This window comes from Azolla caroliniana, unplaced genomic scaffold (assembly GCF_043228905.1).
Source record: "Azolla caroliniana isolate FFs.n. ecotype wild unplaced genomic scaffold, voAzoCaro1.0.p SCAF_20, whole genome shotgun sequence".
In the NCBI taxonomy this organism is placed as follows: domain Eukaryota; kingdom Viridiplantae; phylum Streptophyta; class Polypodiopsida; order Salviniales; family Salviniaceae; genus Azolla; species Azolla caroliniana.
This window is the reverse complement of record NW_028230455.1, coordinates 2,210,817-2,232,898: the sequence shown is the minus strand read 5'-3', so window position 1 is coordinate 2,232,898 and position 22,082 is coordinate 2,210,817. Positions and strand designations below refer to the sequence as shown.

Below are 22,082 nucleotides of genomic sequence, written 5' to 3'. Positions count from 1 at the left end.
ATGTTTCCGCATATACTTATGCTTCAAAGAGATCTATATGCAGCAACCCGAAGGCTTTGTGGAGAAAGAGAAAGAGAACCTGGTGTGTCAACTGAAGAAAAGCTTGTATGGTTCGAAACAAGCTCCACGCCAATGGTACAAGAAGTTTGAATCCTTCATGTTGGAACACGGGTTCCACAAAACACAGGCAGATCATTATGTTTTTGTCAAAAGGTACAATGAAGGCAAACTCTTGATTCTCTTATTATATTTGGATGACATGTTGATAGTCGGACAAGACACAAAGAGGATCGTGAGCTTGAAGAAAGCATTAGGCAAGTTGTTTGCCATGAAAGACCTTAGACCAGCCAAACACATCTTAGGGATGCACATAGTTCGAGATAGAACTAAGAAAGTGTTGTGGTTGACACAAGAGAAATATGTGTCAAAGATCTTAGGAAGATTCCCCATGTCGGAAGCAAAGCCAGTCGGATCTGTGTTGCCGACAAACTACAAGTTGAATGCTAAGCAATGCCCGAGAGGGGAGGAAGAAAAGGCTAAGATGAGGAAAGTATCATATGCCTCGGTTGTGGGCAGTTTAATGTGTGCAATGGTTTGTACAACAGTCGGATCTGTGTTGCCGACAAACTACAAGCTGAATGTTAAGCAATGCCCGAGAGGGGAGGAAGAAAAGGCTGAGATGAGGAAAGTACCATATGCCTCGGTTGTGGGCAGTTTAATGTGTGCAATGGTTTGTACAAGGATAGACATAACATTTGTTGTAGGAACAATAAGCCGATACATGAGTAATCTAAGTAGAGAACACTGGGCAGTCGTGAAGTGGATACTCAAGTACTTGAAAGGCACCTCAATGGTATGCCCAAAGTATGGTGTTGGAAAACCTATGCTCGAAGGGTTTACCGACTCGGACATGTCGGGAGACGTAGACTCAAGCAGATCTAGTTTAGGGTACGTGATGACTAGCAATGGGCACGGCTTTGGCTCAAACCGAACCGAACCGTTAATCCATGGCTTAATGGTTTATTAGTTCAAAGATAAATAAACCGTTTGGTTTGGTTTCAAATATTATGATCCTGTTTGGTATCGGTTCGGTTCGGTTTGGTTTTGAATTTCATGGTTTAGCGGTTTAGCAGCTGATCAGTTTATCGGTTTCGGTTCGGTTTGGTTTTGAATTTCATGGTTTAGCGGTTTAGCAGCTGATCAGTTTATCGGTTTCGGTTCGGTTTGGTTTTGAATTTCACGGTTTAATGGTTTAGTGGTTTCGGCTTATGTGGTTTGGTTTAAAGGTTTAAAGGTTTATCGGTTTATAAATTTGGTTTGGTTTTGATTTATGATAAACCGATTTGGTTTGGTTCTAAATTTTTCATGAACGGTTTGGTTTAAACGGTTCGTCTCTAAACGGTTCAGTTTAAATGGCTTCATAAAATTTAAACAGTTTGGTTTGGTTTTTAATATAAATAAATGGTTTGGTTTGGTTTGTTTTGGTTTGGTTTCAAGGCCAGGAAACCAAACCAAACTGCGCCCATCACTAGTGATGACCTATGTAGGGGGAGCAGTGTCGTGGCAGTCACGACTTCAGAAATTTGTGGCAGAGTATATGGCAACAGTAGAGGCTGGCAAAGAGATGATTTGGATGAGAAATTTTCTCAGTGAGTCGGGAATGAAGCAAAGGGTGTTCTTGCTTCATTGTGACAGCCAGAGCACCATATAGAGGCAAAGTATATGGCAGCGATAGAGACCGGCAAAGAGATGATTTGGATGAGAAATTTTCTCAGTGAGTCGGGAATGAAGCAAAGGGAGTTCTTGCTTCATTGCGACAGCCAAAGCACCATACATCTAGCCAAGAATGTTGTGTACCACTCCTGAACCAAACATATACAAAGGAGGTATCACTGATTGCGGGAGAAAGTGGAGGAAGGAGAGTTTACTCTTGTCAAGATCCATACTAACGACAATGGATTTGACATTTTGACGAAGAACCTACCGATGGATAGACTCAGAGTCTGTCAACCGAAGACAGGACTAACCGACTCCACCCACAGGAGTGAAGGGGGAGTTTGTTAGGAATATGTCCCTCCTATGGGAGGAGCCAATTGCTCGGGTGAGTAAGAGCCAACAGTTAAAGACAAGGAATAGCCGACTAATTGGGCTGAGAGCCTACAGTCGAAGACACGACCGACTAGTCGGGCCGACTAGATGGTCGACAACAAGGCTGTCTGGACAGTCGACATAAGAGTTAGTTAGTCGAATCGAGTAGTCGACTAGTTGGTTGATTAAGTGCTACTATAATAATAGGCATGATAGTAGTAGAGGCTACATTTGTAAATAGACCATACTATGTATAAGTATAAATACACTTAGGGCAAACATAGTGAAGTGTTGTGTAGACAGAGAGTGAGTGAGTAAGAGTGAGTGGTGCCATAGCTGAGTGAGCTTAGATGCCAAGAACCCTACATGACTGATACACTTTGTACAGAGAGTGTCGTATTTTGATCTCCTTTCGTATTCTATGTTGTATAGTGGAATATTTGTTCATGTGGTTTTCCCTGTTTAGGGTTTCCATGTAAAATTGTGTGCACTATGCATTTCATTGTCTATTTTGTTATTTTACGTTTCCGCATGATGTCTTTTAGAATATCTTCCTCACAAATAGTCGATACGATCCCTTCACTTTGCTTGTTGTAGACCTTGACCACAACTTCCTCAGCTTGGTCTTCCTTTTCTTCCAAGCTCACATCCTTTACCTCCATTTGAGTGCGTATAGAGCATCTATGTTACCCATGTGAGATGTACGGGGATGGAAAAGGGTGAAAATCTATAGTTTTGTTGTTGTGTATGTGCAAATGTGCACGAGAGTGAGTGTGAATGTAAGTGTGAGTATATGCGTAATTATATGAGCACATGCACATGTGTGTGCACGTGGGTAGATAGGAAAGGGTGTGAGAGAATTGTGTGTGTGAATGGATGGAGGGGTAAGCACCCTTATGTATCTAACTCTTATTGCACTATTTAACCCCCTTATGGGGCATGAATGGAATATGAAGAAAAAGCTTCCTCTCTCCTCTCTCTCTTTGACGTCTCTCTCTCTCCCTCTCTTTCCCTCATGTTGAACCCCCTTGGAGTGGGGTGCAACCATTCTAGACACCACCCCCCACCCCACAACATCTTGGCGCCATCAAACATTCATCAACACCCCATTACCACCCCTATCATTAACCCTAAACAATCTTACCATCATTCATCGTGCTCTTCATGGCCTTCACATGGTTCTCTTCTGTCTTGTGCATATGGCATCCTAACATCCTAAACCATTGTGCAAGGCCACTTAGGCATACTTGCACCATCTAATCGATTTGAGGGAATTGCAGAGGTCCTTGAAATTTGATGTGTAGTCCGTCACAGACATATCGCTCTACCGAAATTGATTATGCTCTTGGCTAAGTTGGATCTTTCGAGCACGACGAAGATCTTCTTCAGGGTGTCCCATGCTTCTTTTGAGATCTTCACATCTTGGGAAATCGGGCATGTGGTAGTGAACACATACGACTAGACAATATAAGACTCAACTCATTAGATGCTTCTATGCCCGATAGTTGTGTCTAGTCAGGTTTTTTTGTTTGTGCCCTGTCAATGTAATGCCAATAACCTTGTTTGACAAGCTATCAGATCATCAAGTACATCCAAGATGTGAAGTTGTTACAGTCAAGATTATTTGTGGGAGGTTAAACAACTTTTTTTCCGTTTCTTGCATATGGAAGTGTTCTCTTTTCTTTCTCCTCACTATCTTTATATATTGGTGTCATGCTATGGCCCTTTCATTTTCTCCTTTTGCGAACTTATGCAGTTTGAGATACATCTCACATTCCTCACCAAATCAATATTTACATGGGGAACGAGATTTTTTATGTCTGCCAACATGCATTTGAAAGCATTGATATCCTACCTCAACTATAATATCTTTCATATGTTTTGAGTTTCTTTTAACATAATTGCCTAAAAATAACTTTAACAAATGGTTCTCAATTTCTTTTGCATATATCTTAGCTTTTTTATAACAAGGACAAATAATGTATCTTCTTTTCTCTTTCACTCTATAGGTGTGAGAGTGTAAGTCCATGTACCAGGGCTTATAATATGAGTCACAAGATAAAGGACCAATCTTAAATGCGTTAACCATGGATAATTTGCATGCCTTAATTCATACATAATCCACCACACTTCCTCCACCTGAGGCTAACAAACTTGTGAGTGCATTTGTCAAAGTAAAAATATTTATACAATTTAACACAATTAAGCATATATATGAGAATTCTTCCATAATTTGTCACAATGCAATCCTTTGAATCTTAGTTCTAACCTTTTTATCCCTTGGATATCTTGTACAATTCTAAAACATGATTTTTTTACTCGATGTATGTGTAGTCCCATCGGCTATCACTTGCTTTGCATTTTGAAATCCTTTTTTAGATGCATATGCTTGCCTTTTACATTCTTGCTCTTTTGGAGTTTAATTGTCCATTATGAAGAAACTTGTACCTGTGAGATATACTCACTACTATCTAAAATGACAACTTTTTTACGTTGATCGAAGGTTGTACAAACAATAGCTCAATAAGATGTTCCTTCTAACCTTTTCTTACCAACCCAATGTGTTGCATATATAGTAACATCTCACATAACAACTTGCTTTGCAAAGAATTTTGTAGTATTCTCTATAATAGAAAGAGTATTCTCTTGCATGACTCTAATAACAAGTTCATATTGCTCTTTTGTATTCTTTCTTTTTCTTCAAGTTCATATTGCTCTTTTGTATTCTTTCTTTTTCTTCAAGTTCATATTGCTCTTTTGTATCTTGTACATTTGTAGCATTAGAATTCATTGTAAGCTTTTATATGCACTAGATGTTTCTCTTAGGAGAATGTCTTTCCACTGCTTCAAGTATAGATTTCATTTCAACATTTGCCTTCATTAAGATCTCTTTTTCTACATCTCGATTTAACAATTTTCTTTTTATTTCAGCCATTCGGTTATCTTGCATTTGAATAGTCATATTTTTCATAACATGTAGTTCCTCCTTCAAACATTTCATATGATGATGAAGTTGACTTACTAGGAATCGGCAACGGTTTGGTTTCGGCTTAACTAGTTTGGCACTATACATACCAAATTGGTGAAGCCTGTTTGGGAGTTTTCAAACTTGAACGGAATGAACCGGGGCTCCTAAACCGCTTTAAGCTTAACCGGTTTGGCCTAAATAGGTTTAGGAGCTGGTTTAGCCAAACCAATTACCTTTAACCGGTTTAGCTCAAAATGGTTCGGTTTGGCTCAAGCCATCCCAAACCGAGCTCAAAACCGGTTGAGGAAGCTCAAGACTGAACCGAACCGAACCTCCAAACCCTTTAAAAACGGTTTAACGTCTCGGTTCCGGCTTGAGTCACATTTGTAGTTTAAGAAAACATGGGGGTCATAACTCCACAACTTGTCATAAGAAGAACAAAGAATTTCATGCTAGGGTTTCCATAGCTTTTTCTTCCTTTTTCTTCGTCTGTAATCCTCACCATCTGCTTCTGTTGTTGTCGCTGTTCTTCGTCTGAGCTGCTTCATTGTCTCGCCATGGGCCGGAGTGAGTCCTCATCTCTTCCGTCAGAATCATTTCCATATATCTCTTGGTTTTTTTTATTCTGTTTAATTACTTACTTAGCCTTCGTGTACGATTCATGCTTTCTTTTATTTATTATGTCGGTGTAATTGGGTTAAGAGGGGGTTTCTTCTGTTTAATTAGTTGAAGATTTAATTAGCTGACTTAGATTAAGGTTTTATTCTGAAATTTCCATTGCTTTCCTGGAATTTTTAGGTGTGGTTTTTTTATGTTTAATTAGGTCTAGCTTCCCTTGAAAATACATCCATTTGTTTCCGATCTTTGTTTTAAAGCATTCTTAGTCTTCGTTCATCATCATTTTTCTTCTCTGTCAACATCATCGTATTTTTTTTTTCTGTTGAATTTTGGCTGAGCTTCCATGCGTTCTTGTTTACATTCCTTTGATTTTGGCGTCTTCTTCTTCTTCTTCTTCTTTGCTCTTGTAATTTGTTTTATCACAGTATTGATGTTTTTCTTCATTCTCCCATGAAGAGAAAGAAAACCGTATCCAATTTGTCACTACACATTCATTTTCACATACACACATACTACCACATACATCAAAACAGGTGCATATGTATGTTTGCAGAGATAGTCATACCGTGAGATTAGTATATCAATTAAAGGAAGGGAGTTAGTATCTGATGCTTCCTCTCTCTACCGTGGAATGAACAAATCATTCCTTTCTTGCAGGACCTGCAAGGTGCTACAGACAGATCAAGAACAAACCATACCCTAAGTCTCGATACTGCAGGGGTGTTCCTGACCCTAAGATCCGCATCTATGATGTGGGCATGAAGCGCAAGGGCGTGGATGAGTTCCCTTTCTGTGTCCACCTTGTGAGCTGGGAGAAGGAGAATGTGACGAGCGAGGCTCTTGAGGCTGCTCGCATTGCGTGCAACAAGTACATGACCAAGTCTGCTGGCAAGGATGCCTTCCACCTCCGTGTCCGAGTCCATCCTTTCCATGTCCTTCGTATCAACAAGATGCTCTCCTGTGCTGGAGCTGATAGGTAATTCGAAGCTTTTCTTTCTTCCTTTTGTACAGATTCTGCTCTACTTCAGTTGTTATGATGCTTGCTTGAATTAGTCATATTCTACGTCATTTAAGCTCTGATATGAAGGAAATATCTGTGCAAATGTTTTATCTGTTGTATATATCCTATATACTTCTGATGACATATATGCTATGATCTGAAATAGTTTTCCTAATATACAATCATGTTATTTTACGTCTTGCTTTTGAAATTCACTTATTGTTAGTTTTTGGACTTACTTTAAGTAATCGTTTTTGTAATGTATTTTGGTGCATAGTTTTTTGTTTTTTTAATGTATGTTGGGAGTGCATAATGAATGTAGTTCGGTTCATTGAATAGGCTTCAGACAGGAATGAGAGGAGCATTTGGAAAGCCTCAGGGAACATGTGCACGTGTAGCCATTGGTCAGGTTCTGTTGTCTGTCCGATGCAAAGATAACAATGGGGTCCATGCACAGGAAGCATTGCGACGTGCCAAGTTCAAGTTTCCTGGTAGACAGAAGATTATTGTGAGCCGGAAATGGTAAGAAAGCTTGTCTCATTCTAAATGTCTTTTGACATTTATCTCTTCTGATTGTGCCCGAAGCTAAAACCTTAGAAAGAGATAAATCCTTCACTTGCTGCATATTTTGATATCTTATTAGCATTGGATAGTTTTGATGACATTGAATTCCTTTTTATCATAATGTCTTCTTTCTTTCTATTATATGAATTAGTTTCTGTTTTGTTTCTCCTGATATTTTTTACTCTTCTGTACTACATTGATCTGATCTATTTGTTCTATGTGTTTGTGATGTCTTATATTACATGAATCAAAATGAATAAATTTCTGTTCTTTGTGCTTTTGTTTCTCTTATAAAACAGGGGTTTCACTAAGTTCGCCAGAACGGATTATGTGAAGTGGAAGGAAGAGAACAGACTTGTCAATGATGGTGTAAATGCAAAGGTAAATAAAACAAAGCACCCTGTCAAAAACATGATGCTTATCCCTTGGAAAATAAATTTGCAAACTACAAACCAAGCTTTTATACGTCTAGCTGGTTTTGATTGTAATTTCCTTCTTAACATTGTCTTATGTTTTCTTTAACAAAACATTTCATTTTGCAGCTTCTTGGATGCCATGGTCTTCTCTCTAACCGCAAGCCAGGGAGAGCTTTTTTGACTGCTGCAGAGTCTGGTTGATTGATTTATATGATTGTTGTCATTCCATATAGCCTTCCTGATTTTGTTGGCTTCCTAGTATTGTATTCATGTTGACCGTATTTTTTTGCTTGAAACACCAGAACTTCTACTTTGGGAAATATAGTGAGGATTTATAAGCAGAATGGCCTCAGTTTTTGTCATTAGTTTTAATAAAGTTATCGTTGGTCATATTGTTATTCATGATGGATTTTTGTAAATTCATTTAAGCTAAAATTTGGAAAGAGAAATCAAATTAGGAAAAGACATCATTATTAATAGTCAAATGTTTTAAGGAATGTAAAGATGAAAACAAAATCTTTACACATCATTTTTTAGACTACCTTTCAGCTAAGATTATCTCCCTATACTCTCTCTCTCTCTCTCAGAGCCCTAGTCTTGCCTTAATTCTTTTGTGTTAAGTGTTTCTTGGCTAATCTTTGTGTTTGGTTTCTCATGTCTTCCTTAAATTGAGTGATTAAACATGAGTAGTAAAGGTCATATTTAGGTTAATTTATCATGTTTGCCATTTGAGATTTTACATTTGCCAAATCCCTTGCAATGATCTAAATGCAAAGTTAAATCGTTAGCTCATATCCTTGATATCTTGTGTGTAATACATTAAAAAAGCTTTGCAAGTTTGCACCACTTGCAAGTTAAATCGTTGTCAATTAGTGTGGGTATTAGTGATGTATTGTATCCTTGACATGTGGGATGTCATATACTCTTACCACATAGGATATCATACATCACCGACAAACTAGTTTTAGGAGTTTATCATTTGGCAACTTATCACCTCATCCATCTTATTTATTTAGGGTTTTGGTGTTCCTTATGGGATGTCATATTATCACATTTTCATCTCTTCTTGATTGAAACAATTTGGTTACCATATTGCATTAGACCTTCCATCATGGGAATTAGTGATAAGCTACTTCTTGATGTAATGATAATAATTTAGGGTTTTTTTTCAAGGAATGTATAGAACCATACTTCGGCGCAAAATATAATAATTAGTATTGTAAGTGTAAACACTTCATAAGAAAGATAAGGGAGAAATGACACAATGTAGAGAAAAAAAAGCAAACCAATAAGTAATATTACGATAGCGCGGAACATTGAAACATCACTCCTTCAACATTTATTAAGGTGCAACGTTGTATTGATGATAGTAGAAAATGCAAAGAGGGGTGATCTCTTGGGGTCCACTAACCCATGTATACCACACTCTATCTCTTTTTTATCATAATTAGCTTACCTTAAAAGTACCGCACTCTATTCTCTTTTTTATTATAATTAGTAGTAAGGTGTTAGGCTTATAACCGTAGGTCTTGGGTTGGAAACCCAATCTGCTCATTTCTCTATTACTCCCATCTATATCCTCTTAATTTACTAGGTGCCACTATGGAATGTGGGGGTTGAACCCATGACCCTTGCAACCTCTATTGGACACACCAATTTAGCTACATCCATTGGCATTTGTGAAATGTAATAAGGGTTGAACACATGACCTTTTGGTCTCCATTCGACACAACCTTACCAACTAATAACTCTTGCAGGTCGGTTCACGAACATCCGACGGTTCCTTCGAGCATGCGTCTTCTACCACATCTGAATTCCCCTTTATGCTCATATCGCCGAGCCACTCTATGGCTTGATGAAGAAGGGCAGGAAGTTCGAATGGGGGGAGCACCCAGAGGCGATTCAGAGGCTAAAGGGGATGTAGACTGGATTCAGACCGGAAGCTATACTTACCAGATGCACTAGCATCTTAACAGCATGTGGCAGCTTATGGGTTGTATGGAAAAGAAACACATTTACCCGCTGAAACTATTGCCGATCTCTTATTAGAGAAAGATGCGGTGTTTGGAAATGATTCAATGGAGATGTATGACAACTGCGGATACGTCAACGCACAACTAGCATTAGACAAGCTTTGAACTCGAGATGCGCACAGTCTCATGGAATGTATTCATTCCTGGACATTGTGCACGTGGAAACATTGAAGAAGCATTGATACACTTGGAGCATACGAAGATGGATAAGATCTCCAGTCTTTCTCACTGTCTTGAAAGCATGTGGAAACTTAGGAGAAGCCGACAGGAAGCCTACGAAGGCAAAACAATACATTCGAGGGCCGTGATTAGATGGGTTTATATAGGGCAATGACACTCTCAGCGGTGCATTGGTTGACATGTATTTAAAACCCGGCTTGGACTTTGGAATATAGTCATGTGGAAGTCTCCTTTGGCGAGACGTGCTCCCAGAGAGCATTTTATCGTTTTGAAAAAATGCAACTTGAAGATGATTTGTCGAATGGAGTCGCGTGCATCCACGTATTCTAAGCTTGTGCCAATGAAGGAGCTGTTGAAATTGGGAAAGAAATGTATGCCAAAATCACTAAGAGAATGAAAATCTCATCGCAAAACATTGATTTGATATGTACTCCACAGTGTGGTCAGCCCTCTTGGATGGTTGTGAAACGTGGATAAATGTGGAGTTTGTTGTTACTTAGCAATGGATCGGTTGGGTTTGTTGTCAATTCGATTTGAATTCGGTCTTCTTGAGCAATACTCAGAGAGGGTCTGAAGATTGCTGATTCAGTCGTGGACTTTGACAATTCTATGATTTTGGGAAGGGTTTTCAAGTCAGCTCTTGTCGAATTTTCTGGTCCGTTTCTCTGTTGCAAAACTTGATGGAATGCTCTGATACCACTTGTTGGCATTTGTGGTGGAATACGTATATGCATGGAAACCTATAGATGGACTTGGTTAGAGTTAAGCAAATTAGACAGAGAGCTTGAAGGTATGTTATGCAAGACTAACTTGCAATAGAGGGTGTATATACAATATACATGGTGGAGCAAAAGAGCAAGCCTTGTTATTCTTGGAAGGCTTACCTCCTATTTTCTACCAATGCACAACATAGCTACACTCGTATGTTGGGCCATATACAAAGGTAGAGGGCTAAGCCTTTTATCCAAGCAAAAATGACATTTTTCACTTTTGTATGTTGTGATGGTAGTATTTCATCGATGTCAAGTATTTCACATACTGCGTACCTCTAATTAATTTAGTAACTAACAGTGATGAAGAGCTATTGAATGAATTGCTTAAAGAGTGGAATGAATTACTTAAGAGTAGAAAGGTGAGAAGATTCAACAAAGAGTAAAACGTAATTAATAAACGGTGGTGCTTAACTATAATCACCATTGTTGTCTTACATAAAAACCCTTCTCCTAATCCTCTGAATCACTACGCGAACGGAAATATTAGAAAGCACTCTATAGCTGCTGACTATTCTTTACAGCAACCACATTAGGTGGTTTGACCAAATTCCTATGTTGCTCTTAGTTTTTTGATTAATCCAAAAATGCTAAAATTTTATCTAATAAAAGGAAGTAAAAGGTACGGCCCTTTAAATTGTTGGGGAAGACAACCAAGAGGATTTTCCTTTAAACCACCCTAAAAATGGTGGATATATGTTGTCCATAACAAGTGAATCATTGATTTCTATCAAGGATATCTTGTGCAAAGGGTATGGGCCATGGCTAGTTCTTATTTGTTGTAGGTGAGATCAAATTGGAAGTATACTAATGATTAAGAACACCCTTTGTTTTAAGCGGTAACATTTAATTCAGAAGTTTAATAAGTCTTTCCTTCCATCGTTCCCCAAATCTGGCGATGCATGAGGTAGCATTTTTATGAGCAAGCACGCGAAAGGAGGTAGTATATAGATCTTATGAAACAATAGTGCATCCATCTAGTTTGTTCTACCTAGCCACATGTACGTATCACGTGTTGAAGGGGGCCTATCTAGTACGTAAAAAAGGTGTTTACAAGGGTGTAAGGCATCTAATTCGTTTAGCACGCCTCGCTACCCGTTTTTTGGTTTGGACGTATAAACTGGAGTTTTAGTGGGGAGCGGGGGGGGGTGATGATTTGTTTTAGTTGTTATAAGAACTAAAATATGCGGTTTCTTTTCCATATCATATGATAAAAAAGCAAGGGAGGCGCGTGTATGGAATTATTAAGAAAAGGTGGAGTTGTATATGAGGAGTGACTATATTAGAAATGGGGGAGGGGCAAAGGAGTTCTACATAGCGGGAGGGGTATGTGAGGAAATAGAGGGGGAAATAGGGTGGGGCTCATTACAAAAAAGAGGAGGGGTAAGTTAGGAAATTTTCGAAAGTGGGGGGGAGGGGTATAGAACAAATTCAAAGAAACTGTGGAAGGGGTTTCGTGTGTGAAATCAATGCACCTTTGACTAAATATGATTTGATAGGCACATTCCAATATACCTGCGTGATCCCATGACGGGATACATGTAGAAGTCTTGTCCATAAGGCTTGATCAAGAAATTATGTATAAAATTAACTTGAACTCTATGCTTTCTTCTCTATCACAAAAGAGCTCTAAGTCATTCATGTAATTTGCAATTACGTTAAATGAGACTCAAAGTTGCTTATGCTACCATCTATAGTACACAAATTACGATTGCATTTGGGGCTTTTAACGTAGAAGCTTCATATCATTTGCATGTTAACGGTGGTATCAATCATACAAGGAGTGAAACCCCTCATTAAACTCGATAGCAATAGGATTATAGCTCGTTACGAATCACTAACAAAAGAATCGTAATGCTGTGACAGACAGAAAAGAATAGGAAATACTATAACCTATATTGTACTCGTGTAGTCATTACTCAAAGCCATGTGCAACTCATGAAGTTCCCCGTTTAACTTTTGATACTAACCATTCGCGCATCTGTAGCCAAAACTCAAGAACTTACTAGTACATATACAGTTTATTTTTCCATAACCAGATAAGGTGGATTTCCATATTGGGCTCAAATGAACGTCGCTTTTCATTAGATTTCAAAAACCTGAAAATGGACATACGGCACCATGTCCAAATCTTTTATGAACGGACGGATATTGTGCTTCTATCTATGTACAACCGGATAGATGTTAGTATAGAATGTACATAAATGGTCAAACCATTCCCGCACAATAAGTGAGCCCTATGAGTATCCTGTTACCAAGAAGACTTGATCCTCAAATCCTAGTGCTTTCTTTTGGCCCAAGGAGTGATGACCGTCTTTTGATCTTGATGTCGGTGCCTCCACCATCGAAACCTAAATCTTGATGCATACATATTCGTTTTCATTGATTCATGTGTCTCGACTTTAGTTGATGCACAGATATTTGATGTAGACAACCGAACATCAGAAGAATCAAGTATCTCGAAATCAACTTCGTGCTTATCATCATTAGCAATAGCATCTTTTGGTGCCACTGCCAGAAATAGCTCTTCAAGCTCCGGAAACACCATTGTTGATGCTAAACTTTGAGCTTGTATTGGGTCATGAATTAAAATATTCTCTGCAGGCAATTCTGCACAGCATGAGGTGTAACTCGAAACCAGGGATTGGACCTGAAAGGAATAGAAAGAGATTCTTCAGAAATACAATCGGCCAAAAATAAATTCAACAAATACAAATTCTTTGCAACTTGCCCTCATCAAAGAATGGATTCCTACATGTCACGCTACCCAATTCAACAAAGGTTTTAGGTTGAAAACGATGCTTACCAAAGGATGAAAAGCCGCAGCATTCTCACGAATTACTCCGATAAGCTTCAGCTGCATGGCAATCAACACTTTGCTGCACAGAGATTTTGATAGCTCCACCAGTTTATTCCTTAAGCGAAACTGGTTCTGGTCCAAAGATTGTAAATGCTGACAGAGGAAGGGCTCTATGTATGTTTCATAGATATAGTCTGTACCCTGAGAACAATGATAGTGTAACAGTTATTAGTTCATGAAACATCTAACACTTTTTGAGCCCTACAATGATCAAATTTTGATTATGACTAAACATGTGACTTCCAACAAACTATGACTAACAGAGACATGTACTGCGGAACTCGCTTGGATCGGTTTAATGTTCTTTATTAGTGTTTAAAATCACTTGATCGGGCACAAAAAACGAATCGTTGTCCTTGTGAGAAATATGATAATCGATTCTAAGTTACATTCCTTCTCGCTTCCGTAAACAGTGAAGAATCCATAACGATGTGTAACTCTTTTAATACAGCCAAACATTTGCCTCATTCACGTTTCAGTATAATGACTATAACCTACGTTTGTGTCTGCTCCTACCTTTGTATTTGGCAGCCATAGATAAACTATGAGAGCTACTTTACTTCCACTATAGAATGGTACCCTGCATAGGCAACATACAGAGATTAATGCATGTCCAAAACTACCTTACTTCCATAGAATTCCGATGGATAAATACCATGATATAAACGTGTCTGCCACTCTCTCAACTCCAGTAAAAACGGCCATGATCATCCTGCAAGTAAAAACGGTCATTGTCATATGTTTAGCGCGAGCGAGAGGGAGTGATTAGAATCAAATACCAAAAAACAACAAATCAACATAGCAGGCTTCCAAGAGATAAGAGATTTAGGAAAAAGGCAGCACATATAAAACGAAGTCACATCTAATCATCAAAACTTATGTCTCACTTGACATGCATAGATCATATAAGAGAACAAAGTAGGCGCTTATGCTCCATAAATTTTGAGATTCAAGGATAACTGATTAGGAGGACCAAACATATTGCCGTAATATAGGCAGGACAGCTTTTCTCCATTACATGGTACAAATCAAGAGACTTATTTCATACCAATATCGACACCATGTCCGCAAATGCTCGAATTTCGGCTTGCTAGAATTAAGCGCTGCGAAGCACATGCAAGCTGGATACAGGTATCCAAAACATATACTGAGAAAACAAAAGAACACAAATAATCAGCATATGTTTATGGTTGCTCAAGGTGAGCAAGTTCGAGCCAAAAACCAAATATTTAGATTCAAAGAATTTCCAATCATTGGTTCAAAAATAGAATAGATTGTATAAAAGAAAGTGTAACTTACATACAATTCTCGATAACAAGTCAATTAGATTAAAGCATAGGGAATGTTGGCACAACTTATAGAAAACATGATCTCAAAAATCAAAATTACATATAAATTCTTCACAAATTGGGAGATGTACTCTCATGTTCTCACATATTCATATGAAGAAGGAATGTTGGAGAGTGCGAGAGACGAGCACCAAACGAAAAACACATTTCCGCATCATTTGTTGAGAAATTGAGTAGATTTAACTAAATGAAACTGTGTTGTACAAGGGAATTCTGAGAAAGAAGTCCATTAGCTTCACTACAAATTATGAGCAAAAATGAGAGAGGGATTTCCATAGTTTCAAGATTCACAATTTCTTATCATTTCTTCATAGAACGAAGGAAACCGTGATCTATGATGCAGATTTCTGATGAAATGGAGATGAGTAAAACGCAGAACGAAGGAAGGATTAAGAAGGGGGAGAGAGAAAGAGGGAACTGTATCAGGGAATTCCGAGAAAGAAGTCCATTAGCTTCACTACAAATTATGAGCAATAATGAGAGAGGGATGTCCATAGTTTCAAGATTCACAATTTCTTATCATTTCTTCCCGGAACGAAGGAAACCGTGATCTATGATGCAAAGTTCTGACGAAAAGGAGATGAGTAAAAAGCCGAAAGAAGGAAGGATTACGAGGCGTGGGAGAGAAAGAAGGAATCGTATCAGTTCAAATTCATATTTCCATATCATTTCTTGAGAAAATGAGTGGATTGTTTGAAGTGAAGCTTGCTCAACATGGAATTCTGAGAAACAAGTCCATTAGATTTGCTAGAAATTATGTGAGAGCGACAGAGCAATTTTCATCCGTCCAAGATTCACCGTTCCCTTATCATTTGTTCATAAGACGAAGGACAAAACTGTGCAGGCAAAAGTGATTGTGATTAAACAGGACCTTTCATGAGATTCGAGAATCAAGGAAAAAAGTTAGGAGAAAGAGGAGAGATGAGGGAGAGAGACACTAGCGACACATCGATTCACATTTCCTTGTAAGTTATTTGAAAAATGAAGAGAATTATTCCAGGAAAGGAAAGTTGCGCTCTGACATGGATCTGGGAGCAAGAAGTTGGATAGATTGGCAGAGAGAGAGAGAGAGAGAGAGAGAGATTCACAGTTTCCTTGTCATTTCTTCACCAAACGAAGGAAAACTGTGTTCTGATATGCAAATTTCTCATGTAAACGTGATGTCTTATAGAAAGAGAGGCTGTGATGAAACAAGATGAGATTAAGGAATCAAGGAAAGAGATTTTGATCTCTCATGTAATCTCACCAGGTGTAATCGAAACAAAGACTGTGAGCTTACATCGAAATTCTAAACGAGAAGTCCATCAGGTAGAACTCATGACATGTCATTGAAGCATAGACTGTGAACTTACATAGGAATTCTGAACTAGAAGTCCATTAGGTGAAACAAGAAATCCATCAGGCAGAACTCATGAGATGTCATTGAAGCACAGATTGTGAACTTACGTAGGAATTACGAGTTCTGAACGAGAAGTCCATCAGGGGAAACAAGAAGTCCAGCAGGCAGAACATATGAGATGTCATTTAAGCAAAGACTGCAAACTTACATAGAAATTCTGAACAAGAATTCCATCAGGTGAAACCCGCAGCGAATTTCTTCTTCTTCCTCTTCTTCTCTTATTCCCAGGAAAGAAATGGATGGAAGGAGAGACAAAAGCTGGAAGCACTTGAGAAATCCTGCGAAGACAAACTGTTGACAAATAGTTCATGATGGATGATCGAGCGTCAATGAAGAAGAAGAAGACAGCGATGATGAATACGATTGAGATTGAGCTTCGATGACGATGATGATGATGATGATGATGATGATGATGATGATGATGATGATGATGATGAAGATGATGAACAAGAAGAAGAAGAAGAAGGCGCACGGTGATGGCGGTGGTGGTGGAGATGATGAAGAAGAAGAAAAAGAAGGCAATACAGGCAGATGCACAAACCCTAATTTCTCTGGTGATTTGCTTGCTTGTTATGTTCCCCGTGTGTGTGTTGCTTTCTTAGGGTTGGCGTTGGTTGTTCACCTCCTTCGAATCCAGAAATGAAATGGAATGGGAAACGAAGAGGAATTTCCCTCTCGTCCTTACTACTTACTATACTATCGTTAAAACGATTCAAACAGAGCACAAAACACGGAGTTGAGCGAAACAGGCTTCAGTTATGTATTATGTATTTTATGCAGTCAAAGGAAACAGGCTTCAGTTTATGTATTTATGTATTTTATGCATGCATGTCAAGGGAAACAGGCTTCAGTTGATGTATTGTGTATTGTGTATTGTGTATTGTGTATTGTGTATTATGTATTATGTATTATGCATGCAGTCAAGGCAAAAACAGTCTCGTGAAAAAACTTAAAAGAGAGAGACAGAAGAGAAAGGCAGAGAGGAGTTTCTTGGATGTATACATAACAAGGATATGGATGCATGGAGAGAATAGAAGCATAAGGATATAGATGCATGGAGAGAATAGAAGTATAAGGATATGGATGCATGGAGAGAATAGAAGAAACTACATATATACTGCACCACCGCACCATGCGTGCTCTACAAGCCCTATAGAGAGACGAAGCAAAAAAATGTGTAGTCGCTCCACAAGCCCCTACTAGCTAGCTAATCCATGAATGTTGCCCAGATTCAAATCTATAGGAGCATTTAGTTTGGAATGGCGCTATTTCAAATCAATTACCATTTAACAAGTGCATGTAATTTAATCTTAGAAGCCTCGATAGTCGTAAGAGATGCGACTACATATACGTACGAAGAGCTACATTGTAAGCGTGGTGAAGCCGAGTGAGCGCCTTTGGGACATATATTATATAACGCGTTGCGAGCAAGCGCGGAGGAGGGGCCCAAAGCATCCAGCTCAGCGTGTTTGTTGGTTCAACACGGATTCTGTGGGAATGAAACAATAAAAGTTTCGAATATGGGTGTCCATGTCGATTATATTCACGCGTGGTTGTGGTTGAGACGAAGCCACGTGTGGCACATTCACGTGCCTTCCAGTAAGGTAAGGCAGGCGTTTTCAATCGCTCCACGTGTAAGGGTGTGCGTGTGTGGAGTCCACCTTAATGCCTCGATAATAGTAATATAGATCCACGTAGTTATAGTCACGTATGTACTAAGAAGTACATTGTAAGCACGCGGGTTCAGCTGAGTCGATGCTTTTGGGGCATCTGTTATGAAGGTAGGAGTGGAGGTGGGACAGGGTGGGCATGGGAAAGAAAGTTTACGGTAGAAAAAGGAGGACCTAAGTTTTTTCTGTCAACATCATTCTATTCGTTCACGGGACTTCATCAAGAACGATCCTTAATTGTGAAAGGAAAAAGTTACGCTTTCCGCTAAAGTGATTCGAGAATCGATGGTGTGATGAATGAATCGTTTATAGCCTCGGTAAGAATGAAAAACGTGTGCAGGACTGGCACTCCAAATTCTTCTCCTTTGTCTAAACCACGACAACGGACGTGTACGTAAAAAAACTAGTAGGTATCTCTCAACCTCATATTCTTAAAAAACGGAGAGGAATAGTGCGAGTTCCAATTGTTTTGTTTTCTGGGTCATCGCCTTCATCTATTATATCTCTTACAAGGCCGAAAGCGAAGAAGAAGCCGAAGAAGCCGAGGGCGGACCCACGGAAAAGTCGGAAAGCGGATAGAAGGGGAATAGCCGAAGGAGAGAGGCGAAGCCAACCACTCATGGGGGAGATGACGCAATCAAGGGCGAGAAGACCGAAGACGAGTTGGAGACAGCCAACTCGGACGAGAGCAAAAATCGATCGGAAGTAGCCGAGCTGGTTCAGATGTTTGATTCAGACACGTTGAATCAACCGAGGCCCAAGCGGAAGAAAAGGCAGCAGAAGAAGTGTCGACACCGCAACAACAGAAGAGCTTATAAGGGCCACATGAGCAGACAAGCCGACCAAAAGGGTCGCAGCGCACGGAGTCGAATAGGTGGGGGAGCGCGAGCGAGGCGTGAAGCCAGGAGGAACCGGAGCTGTGAAGATCCCGAAGAGCCTCAAGTTGAGCTTGAGGGGGAGTGTTGAGAAACAAGCTCAACATCGGCCGGATCGGCTGAAGAAACCGAGGACCGGATCGGTTTGGACCGATTGGTTAGGCCGAGTGCGTAAACCGGGAGGCCGTTAGGAAAGATATTCCGTGAGGAATATATTTGGGAGTTAGTGTAGGAGCTCTTAAAGAGCATTGAAGTACGGTTAGTACTTCGGTCAGTCCTTCGAGATTGAGTGGGTTGTTGAATACAGTTCTCGTGTTTTCTCTCTCTGTCTCTCCCGCGTTGTTGTGAAGAAAACCGTCCCTTAGCGCAATCGGTGCATAGAGCGCGTGAACTGGCTCTTCATGCGTGTGCGCCCTTTAATGTATATAATAGGGAATTAGGTACATAGGCATATCCGGGGGTAGTTAGATTCGGTAGGTAGGAAGTAAATGAGGGAGATGGCTCCCTTCCTTAAGCTATAAAGGAGAGGGAGACGCGGGGAGAAAGGATCGCGCATTAAGGAGGACGAAGTGTTGTCGGACCGTAACCGAACGCTTCTCCTCTGTTCGTTCTCCATCGCTCCTCTCTGCAGGGTTTCGGGAGGCTCACGCTGCTTCAAGGAACGCCCGTGTGCTTCCGGCAGCACCTCCACCCTTTTCTCCTTTCGTGTGTAGACGAACAGGCATCGGCATCTGTTCGCCGACTTGTTCGGTTGTAACCGCTCGCGTGCTCTGTTGTGTATTTGATATTCGTTAATATACAAACACTTGTGTCTCCCTGTCTCTGTGTCCATTCGCGTGTTCTATGTTGACGGGCCGTGCCCCCTGTGTTTCTTTGCTCATACGTGACCGGGCGTCTCTCTCTTTCTCTTTCCCCTTCTATCACCTACTCTTCGGTTCAAGACCCCGGTGGTCCCGCCTCGTTTCTCCATGCACGTGTGTAGCAACGCGACATATTTGGTGAACCCGACGTGAAACAAGGCGGCAGAGGAGCAGAAGATGAGGGGGTCGGATCTTGCAGAGGCCATGGCTTCAGCCGTGGACCGGATAGTGAGCGCGCGAGGGCACCGGTGCCCTTGACAGGGCTATTGAGGCGATCGTCGGTATGATCGGCCGGTTCAGTGGAAAGGATGCCACGAGTTATTTGGCGTCCTACCGGGCGGAGATGTTGATGAGGGATATTCCGGAAGAGAGGCGTCTTGCCGGATTCCCTCGAGTGGCGATGCCGGGCATCCATACGGAGGTGCTCGAGGTCTGGGCGGAGAGCTGGACGTGGGAGGAGTTCGAAGGACGGCTCTTGGAGAAATACAGGCTGGATGACGCGCTTCGACTTTCGAAGCGGGGCTTCATGGAGTGGGTGGAGTCCCCCAACAAAGGAAGAAATGCGTCGGTACTCCTCCGGGAGTTTGAGGAACGCTTTGCGCGCCTTTCGGCGCTCGATCGGACTGTCCTGGACACAAGTCGTGTCCTACTGTTTATCAAATCGGTTGACGCACGGGATCGGGGGCAAGTTGGCTCCTTACTGGAAACCGAAGACGGGTTGACGGCCGACTGGGCTGCGGTAAAAAGAGTCTGCGGCCGTTTTGACAAACGGTGGGAGTGGGCTGATACAAAGGCAACCGAGGCGGGACCTGTCACAGCAAGGAAGGTCGAACCGATACCGCAGGCGCGAAGGGAAGAGACCCGAGAGTGGCTCGAAACCGGTACATCTTCGACCGGCGTGATCAGAGGCTCGTCTGGGGGAACAACTCTGGAGGAGTTGACACAAGTGGTGAAGGATCTCCAGATCGCCCAGGCTTGGAGGGAAGGCGGCGATCAGGCTCGTGACCGACGGCCTCCGGCAGGGAGTAGGTGCATGTGGTGGGATGAGGTCGGCCACATCCGGAAAGACTGCGGGGACTTTATGGAGGCTTTGAGAAGCCGGGTAGTGTACTTGTGGGAAGATCGGGTGCACGCCAGGGATACCCGGAGGGCCCTGAATCGAAACAAAGGGCGAGGAGGAATGAAAAGGCTGATGGAAGAGGCGGCAGCCCGGCACGCGGAGACCGTCCACTACTCAGCGTCAGCCGGTATTCGGGTCGGAGGCAGCGAGGCCCGGAAGGAGAGCAAAGCCGGGTTCTGGCCGACGGTGCTGGAAGGCCTCGCCGGTGCCCGACTAAAGAGAGACAAGGCGGACTGCGCGGAGAAGCGGGTCCAGGAGGTAACCGGGTGGAGTGACCCGGTCGAAGAAAAGATGGGTTTCGTCGAAGCAGCTTGCCATAACTACGAGGCTCTGGTTGAAGACAAACGGGTAGGTGAAACCGGAGGGGCCAGACCCTCACAGAGATACGAAACCCGATTCGGGCCGAAATGGAACGAGGCCGGTGAGTCCAGTGCCCGGGATAACCACAAGAAGGGCGGATACCGTTTGGGCACGTAGATCGAAAGGACCACGGACTTACGAAAGGTCCTGGAAGAACGAATCCTCGACAGCAAAGTAGAACTGTCGTTTCAGGAGGTGCTCGGAATCGCCAAGAAGGAGTTCCACGACTCCATCGTAGACTTGGTGAAGAGGAAGAGGCTGTCGACGGAGGCAGAACCGGAAAGGCCGACGGAGGTGCGGACGACGCACATAGAGGACATGGCGCTGGAAGACGAGTGGGCGGAGAGCCACTATTCGAGGCCACATTGGGCCCGAGCGACCACAGAAACCTCGGTGAAGATCGGAGATGTTCAGGAACCGGTGGTGGCGCTGGTGAACCACGGTTCGGAAATAAACCTGATGTCCATGGACTTCTACAAGAAGGGGAAATGGCCGATCAACACCAAGCACGGGTGGAAGATACGGGCAGCGACGCGCGCCACCGAGGAACTACACGGGGCCTGCCCAAACGTGCGAGTCAAGATCGGCGACGTTGAGATAGACCAACACTTCTTTGTGCAGGAGACGTCCTCGCACCCGGTCATACTGGGAGAACCGTACATTACGGCAGTGCGAATGGAGACCAAGGTGCTGGACAACGGGTCGGCTTACGCGAGGGTCAAGAGTCAGGACGGGCGTCGTTCGGTCCAGTTCCTGATGGTGCGACCGAACCACGAGCGAAACCGCGAGTCCCTCGGTGGCGAGAACCGAGAGGATTTTTAGAGAGGGCTGTCAAGGCGTGGGGCCGCGATAGTTCGGACACTCCGGGAAAACCCCACAAATGTACGATAGAGGCGAAACCGAAGAAACCTTGTACCATAGGTAGGAAGTTTTGTTTCTCCGACAACGGAGG

The 22,082-nt window shown here is 41.8% G+C and overlaps 2 protein-coding genes across 2 annotated transcripts; one reads left to right on the top strand and one right to left on the bottom strand.

The window, feature by feature from the left end:
- The first annotated feature begins 5,496 nt into the window (after positions 1–5,496).
- On the top strand, positions 5,497–8,043 carry LOC147850783 (large ribosomal subunit protein uL16). The gene is made up of 5 exons (XM_087335902.1): positions 5,497–5,623; positions 6,332–6,650; positions 7,014–7,196; positions 7,538–7,619; positions 7,781–8,043. The coding sequence occupies exons 1-5, from the start codon at positions 5,614–5,616 to the stop codon at positions 7,853–7,855; spliced, it is 669 nt and encodes a 222-aa protein (XP_087192028.1). The 5' UTR covers positions 5,497–5,613; the 3' UTR covers positions 7,856–8,043.
- Positions 8,044–13,512: 5,469 nt separating this feature from the next.
- Positions 13,513–16,455, bottom strand: LOC147850782 (putative HVA22-like protein g). The gene is made up of 4 exons (XM_087335598.1): positions 16,394–16,455; positions 14,546–14,644; positions 14,014–14,209; positions 13,513–13,638 (listed from the first exon to the last, which is right to left on the bottom strand). Exons 1-3 carry the CDS (start codon positions 16,417–16,419, stop codon positions 14,122–14,124), a joined length of 213 nt encoding a protein of 70 aa, XP_087191724.1. The 5' UTR covers positions 16,420–16,455; the 3' UTR covers positions 13,513–13,638; positions 14,014–14,121.
- Between the last annotated feature and the right edge of the window lie 5,627 nt (positions 16,456–22,082).